Source organism: Clupea harengus, chromosome 16 (genome assembly GCF_900700415.2).
Source record: "Clupea harengus chromosome 16, Ch_v2.0.2, whole genome shotgun sequence".
Lineage (NCBI taxonomy): Eukaryota > Metazoa > Chordata > Actinopteri > Clupeiformes > Clupeidae > Clupea > Clupea harengus.
Genome location: NC_045167.1, coordinates 5,841,793 through 5,849,292, shown reverse-complemented (window position 1 = coordinate 5,849,292; position 7,500 = coordinate 5,841,793). Strand labels below are relative to the sequence as shown.

Here is a 7,500-nt window from a genome sequence, read left to right as displayed (position 1 = left end):
GTAAGGCTCCACTGGTGTAGGCTGAAAAGGGAAGACAAGTGGTGCCTTTGAAATGCAAAGCACCCAGATCACACCACTGGACCCCAGAGTGCTACTGCCACCCCCCACCTCCCCACACCCCTTTACACACAATGTCATCATGAGCAAGGGGGGAAGCATGGAGAACTAACTCAGAAGTAATTACCACATTAGTAATGTTTGTGTGTGTGTGTGTGTCATGTATATGTGTGTTAGGGTGTGTTTGTGTGCGTGTACATTTTGTGTACGGACAGGAATAGGGTATGCGTGTGTGTGTGTGTGTGTGTGTGTGGTGTGTGTGTGTGTGTGTGTGTGTGTTAGGCAGCATGTGGTTGCACAGCCTGAAGTGAACAGAGACTCACTGGCGTGATCTGTCTGTCAGGGAACCAATTTATTAACATCCAGCAGGTAGCGCACACACGCACGCACATACACACACACACACACACACACACACTCACACACACACACATACACATACACATACACATACACACACACACACTCACATTCACACACACACACACACACACACACACACACACACACACACACACACACACACACACACACACACACATACAGACAGACAGACACACACACACACAAGTCCCTTTAAAACAGAGCCCCAGCTATATAAGAAAGCCGTTAAGAAAACACCTTGTCATGACGGCTTTGCTTGTTTACACTCAACCAAACGACGCCGGTCTAATTCTGCCCCAGTGTGTGTGTGTGTGTGTGTGTGTGTGTTTTAGACAGCATGCCGGCATTCCGGCAGCAGAGTATCTTCCTTTTCCGCCGATGCTCTGGTGACTACTCAAGCCCCTGGCACACCAAGCTGACAGTCGGCCAGTGTGGGGGCTATCGGTGAGCGTATGCATCCGTGGCCCTCATCTAGTCTGACCCCTGACTCCTGACCCCTGTCGGCAGCTTTTGCCGGCCGATGAGCATGTCGAATCAGCGGCAGAGTCCGTCGGTGAAACTGATCACTCTGATTGGCAGTTCAACAATAATTTTTTTTCAATCGGAGGTTTCATTTATGTCCGGCTCTCGACACAGGTGTGGGCCCCTCGAGCCTGTCGCTGGAGTCGGGGTCCATGACCGTACCAATTTAGTCCTTATTATTCCTCCTTTCTTTCCACAACCAAAAGACCAGTACCATTGGCAACTTCTTATCAGACATATTCTCGATCAGATGGAGTGATATTACACTACTGTGTGTGGCGAGCGCGAGTGCTGTGAAAATGGTGAGCAAAAGCTGCTTTGTTAAAGGTTTGGTATGAAGAGTTATTTCCTCTCACGCAAGCGCAGCACGTTCGTGCTAGTTGGCCATTGGCTCCTGTTTTTGCGCTGTGTTCAAGCGCATCACGTACGTGCTAGTTGGCCATTGGCTCCTGTTTTTGTGCTATGTTCAAGCGCAGCACGTTCGTGCTAGTTGGCTGTTGGCCCCCGGTTTTTGTGGTGTGTTCAAGTGGGGGTCATTGTTGTTCCGCCTCTAAAGCCAGGGACACACCCCTTTAGAGGCGGAACAACAATGACCCCCCCCTTTCCGAGTTCCTACCTTTTGTGAACGGTGAGGGTGAATGACATTCATTCAACATTCACACCTTGAACAGGCTGTATAAATCCCCCTCCCACACACACACACACACACACACACACACACACACACAGACATCCATACACACACTCACACACAAAATAAACATACACACACACTCACAGAGATGCCCACATGAATTCACACTCTCATCCACACACACACACGTTCACATAAAGACATCCACACATACACACACAAAGCAGACAGCAAAAGCGTGACACTGAGAAGAGGAAAATAGACAAAAGAAGGAAAGCGTTTCTGTCTCTCTTCTGTCTGCGTTGCTGCTGATGTCTGCAGGTGGAGAGTTCATTTTGATGACCTGCCTCGGCCACACTCTTTGTTGAGCTCCTGCCAAAATTAGCAGTGAATTGATTTTCCCTCTGAATACAGTATACTGTGTGTGTGTGTGTGTGTGTGTGTGTGTGTGTGTGTGTGTGTGTGTCTGTGTCTGTGTCTGTGTCTGTGTCTGTGTGTGTGTGTGTGTGTGTGTGTGATTTTCTTTTTAGTTCCCCAATGTGAGGGATAATTGAAAAAGCCTCTCACAGCATCCACCATTTAGGTGTGTGTGTGTGTGTGTGTGCGCGCGTGTGTGTGTGTGACAGAGTGTTACAGGGAAAGACTTGGTGCCAAATTCTTGCTCCACAAAATTATTGCTCAACCATGGGTTATGATGCACACTAAAAAGGAACAATTTCACCATCATCATCATCATCACCATCACCATCATCATCATCATCATCATCATCATCATCATCATCACCGCCATCATTATCATCATCATCACCATCACATTATAATGAATACTTCCATCATTGGAAACGTTGTGTTTGTCTATATTGTTCATATTGTGTTATATTCGTTCTGGCTATATTGTTCAATTGAATTTGCATGAAAGCAGGTATGTCATGGGTTATTGCAAGTCCAGGGTTATTGCAACTAGCACCATGAATTCAGCCCTTGATGTCATTTGTCACACACTCACACTCACACTGTCACTTATCACGCTGTCCTGCTCAAACAAGATGAATGGGGCTCGCTGATATATATGTCGTTTATCACTGGGTTGGACTTTCATTTGATTGGTTCAGGGGAGGCAGGGACGGTCTGTGTCTGTGTATATACGTGTGTAAGTGTGTGTGTTTGTGTGCGTGTGTGTCTGTGTGTGTGTGTGTGGTGTGCGTGTGCGTGTGTGCGTGTGCGTGCGTGCATGTGTGTGGGTGTGTGTGTGTGTGTGTGTGGGCACGCACACATGTACAGTACACTCACACAGAAGCACTGATTCATGAAGCACCATATGCTTTCCTCGATTCTGAGAGAGAGAGAGAGAGAGAGAAAGACAGAGAGAGGGGGAGGGGAGGGAGGAGGTGGGGTATGTTGTGGATGAACAACAGAAGAGAGAGAGGGATACCTAAATCCTCCTGCAGAGAGAGAGAGAGAGAGAGAGAGAGAGAGAGAGAGAGAGAGAAGAGAGAGGGAGGAAATGAGGGGGGATGAGTGCTGACAGAGATGTGGAGAGGCAAAGAGTGTGGAAACAAAGGATACGGTAGAGAAAGAGGGAGTGAGAGACATAGCAGGAAAAAAGGAGGAGAAGAGAGTAGTTGACAGAGATGGAGAGAAAGATAACAGGAGTGGTGTGTGTGTGTGTGTGTGTGTGTGTGTGTGTGTGTGTGTGTGTGTGTGTGTGTGTGTGTGTGTGTGTGTGTGTGTGTGTGTGAAGAGAGAGGATTGTTGCTCTGTGTGAATGCTATCTGTAGGCTCTGCACCTGCGTTGGGTGATATGCATGACAGAACCAGTAGAAAATAAACATGCACGCTCGAGTGCTGCGTCTAACCTCCACTCTCTCACACACACACACACGCACACACACAGACAAACACACACAAACACACAGACACACACACACAGAGACACACACAGAGACACACACACACCTACACACACACACACACACACACAGAGACACACACACACCTACACACACACACACACACACACACACACACAGAGACACACACAGAGACACACACACACACACACAGAGAAACACACACGAACACACAGAGAGACACACACACACACACACACACACACACACACACACCCACTGTGGATATTGTTGTATTGTTATACTGACACTTTGTTTTCCTTCTCTCTTCCACAGGCAGGACGCCAGTGAGCTCTCTGGAACTATACAAAGGTAGGCCTTAAATCTCGTACCTATCGCTCTCCTTCTCCCTTCTCTCTCTCTCTCTCTTCTTCTGTCTCTCTCTCTTTCTCTCTCCCTCTCTCTCTCTCTCTCTCACACACACATACACACACTCTCTCTCTCTCCTTTTCCCTCTTCTTTCTCTCTCTCACACACACACACACACACACACACACACACACACACACTGTCTCTCTCGCTCGCTTTCTCTCTCTCTCTCACACACACTCACATTCACATTCACACTCACACTCACACACACACACACACACACACACACACACACACACACACACACACACACACACACACACACACACACACACTCTCTTTCTCTCCCTATCACTCTCACTGTTTGGATTCTCAGGATTCTCAACACAATGTCCAACTTGGCGTATTTTGTGTATCCGTGCATGGAAATGTATTTGTATTTATTTTTTGCTGTGAATTTTGCAGAAAAATTACTTTTGCTATGTGTGTGTGTGTTTCTGTGTGTGTGTGTGTGTGTGTGTGTGTGTGTGTGTGTGTGTGTACATTGGTTTGTATATGCCAGGTTAATTCATGAAGGGCTGTATGTCGGTATAACTCACACATAAACACACACACATATACACACACACTCAAACACACACACGCACACACACACACTAACTCTATCAAGGGCGTACTGTATGTCTGATGGGAAGAAACGTTCAGGAAGCACATGCACACACACACACACACACACACACACACACACACACACACTGGAAGCAGTGCCTAACAAATTAAGGTCGAAAAGAAGCAGAGCCAGGGATGAAAAAAACCTCGAAAGAGAGATGAAGAGAGGGAGGAAGAAAAGATGTGTGTGTGTGTGACAGAAGTGTGTGTGTGTGACAGAAGTGTGTGTGTGTGTGTGACAGAGGTGTGACAGTGGTTAAGATCTGTGACCAAGGCAGGTCATTAAACTAGACCCTACAGCAAGAGAGAGGGGGGGGAGAGAAAGAGAGGGAAGGGGGGAGAAGGAGAGAGAGTGTTGGAGAGGGAAAGAGAGAGAGTGAGATAGAGGGAGTAAGATGAAGAGATGGAGAAAGACTGAGGAGAGAGGGAGAGATAAAGAGAGAGAGAGAGAGCAGGGGTTTGAAGAGAGAGAGAGAGATGAAGAGATTGTTAATAAAAGACTGATCTTAAAATAGCTGCACCTATTCTTCATTTGGGATTCAGTTAACAGTAAATTGTCACATCCCTTGTTGAAAGTCTGTCTCACACACGCACACACACACACACACACACACACACACACACACACACACACACACACACACTCCCACTCCCTCTCTCTCTCCCTCTCTCTCTCTCTCAATCACTTGCTCTTCAGAGACTTTGCTAAGAAAGTCGAAACCGCCATCATCATTGCTGCTTAAAAACAGCCAGAACACAGAACATAGACCCCGGCACCCGTCTCCATAGAGAATCACCGCAGGCAACCGTCAGGTTGACGGACAGCCTTCCATTTTTTCAAGGGCGCGCTGGGGTAGATATCAAACCTTACGAGGAGTCTTATCACCTGTCATGCTGTGCACTTATCAATTACACACTGCTAAAGATGTCTGTGTGTGTGTGTTGTGTGTGTGTGTGTGTGTGTGTGTGTGTGCGTGTGTGTGAGGGAGAGTGCAGAGATATGTGTGTTGGTATTTTTTATGCACGTTGTTAAAAGAACTGAAAGGGTGTGGCAAAGCACGTGTTTTCTTAAGGGAGATGCACTAAGACAGTCACACACACACACACACACACACACACACACTCACACACATACACACACACACACACACACACAGAGGTCTTTCTTTCTCTACACTCTTCTGAGCTTGTGTCAGATTCTCTCTCTCTCTGTGTGTGTGTGTGTGTGTGTGTGTGTGTGTGTGTGTGTGCACGTTTATATTTTCAGGAAACATGACAAAGACTTGTACCCAGTTTATCTAGCATGTGTGTGTGTGTGTGTGTTTGTGTGCATGTTTTTAATTTAAGATCTAATCTTTAACTGAAGGACATCCACCGAGTTTTCTGTTTCTACATTCCATCTCAACCTTGAGCAGGCAAGGCCACGCCCAAGTATCAGACTGCTGTGTGCCAGACGGAGCCTGGAGTTACCATCTTTCTGTGTGTGTGTGTGTGTGTGTGTGTGTGTGTGTGTGTGTGTGTTTCTCCAGAGAGGAGTTGTCTAATTGTGTTGGGTTTATCCCAGGGAGTCGAGGGAAGTGGAGGAAAAAGCCGACACCCGTATGCAAATTATTGACTAACGAAGGCGCAGGAGAGGACTAGATCAAAACGCATTGGGCTGGAGAGATAGAGACAGAGACAGACAGAGAGAGAGAGAAAAGGAGAAAGAGAGAGAAAGGCGGAGTGGAGGAGGTGGATGAAGAGGGGAGAGAGAGAAACAAGAAGTTGCAAATAATTAGGAGTAGAATTTGTTTTTCCTTCCTTTGGTAGAAAGAGTGATTGAAGGTCAGAACAGTGACACGATGTTTATTGGCTGTGTGTGCATGTGTGTGTGTGTGTGTGTATGTGTGTGTGCGTGTGTCTGTATGTGTGTGTGTGTTGTTTGTGTGTGTGTGAGTGTGTGTTGATGGAACAGCTGTACCAATCTGGGCTGTTTTTTTATCTGTCAGAACAGAAAAAAAAAAACACAGATAAAATATGGTGCCTTATTTAATCTCTGAACAGTGTGCGTCTCTGTTTGTGTGTTTGTGTGTATGAGTATAGTAAGTTTGTGTGTGTGTGTGTGTGTGCGTGTGTGTGTGTGTATGTGTTTCATTGAGTGTGTGTGTGTGTGTGTGTGTGAGTGACAGGGACCCAGCTTGTTATTCCCGTGATGTTTTTCCCATACTGGGAGAGGAAGCATTTCACTAAGGTGTGTGTGTGTGTGTGTGTGTGTGTGTGTGTGTGTGTGTGTGTGCATTGAGGGGTGAGGGGGGGGGGGGGGGGAGTTAGCATCAGCGCCTGTCAGCTAATTGCAGCCTTCTGAGGCGATTATGTTCTCAAAGAGAAAACAACTGATCATTACGGCGCCGGAATGGACGTCTACAGGACTGATAATTATCGAGCTAGAATGGCGGCTCCATGGCACTGATAATTATTGAGCCGCAATGGCTGTCTATGGGAGGGCAGTTTCATTACAGTCCAGGAGCGCTCAGCAGAGCCTGACCCACCCACTGCCCCTGGACACCACACTAATTATCAGCCCAGCAGGCCTGCCAATCATCCTATTTATACTACAGAGAGATCCAGCCATCAGAGAGAGAGGGAGGGAGGGAGGGGGGAGAGAGAGGGAGGGAGGGAGGGGGGATGTCGAGCGGGGGTGAAAGCACAGCTAGTTAATGAAAGGGTTAAATAGAAGTCAGTGGGGTGGAAAAGAGAGAGAATAGCGAAAGAACGAGAGAAAGGGGCGAAAAACAAGAGAAAAAAGAGAGATGTGGTGAGGAGAAGGGCGGCAGAGAGAAAGTGCAAGACAGAATGGAAACAGATGGAGGAAGGTTGTGGAAATGAGTGAGTGAGAGAAGAGAGTGAGAGAGAGAGAAGTGAGAGACAGATAGAGAGAGGGAATTAGGGTAAGAGAGCGAGAAAGAGAAATAGAGAGAGAGAGAGAGGAAGAGGAAGAAACAGCATGACTTTGAGACTTGAATGGATGTCCTT

General features: G+C 47.1%; 1 protein-coding gene across 1 annotated transcript in view; it reads left to right on the top strand.

The window, feature by feature from the left end:
- Window positions 1–7,500, top strand: part of celf2 (cugbp, Elav-like family member 2) — a 200,162-nt gene that overhangs the window by 47,552 nt on the left and 145,110 nt on the right. The window contains exon 2 of the mRNA XM_042710057.1: window positions 3,784–3,819. Coding sequence (XP_042565991.1) covers window positions 3,784–3,819 — 36 coding nt within the window. The remainder of the gene's footprint in view (window positions 1–3,783; window positions 3,820–7,500) is intronic.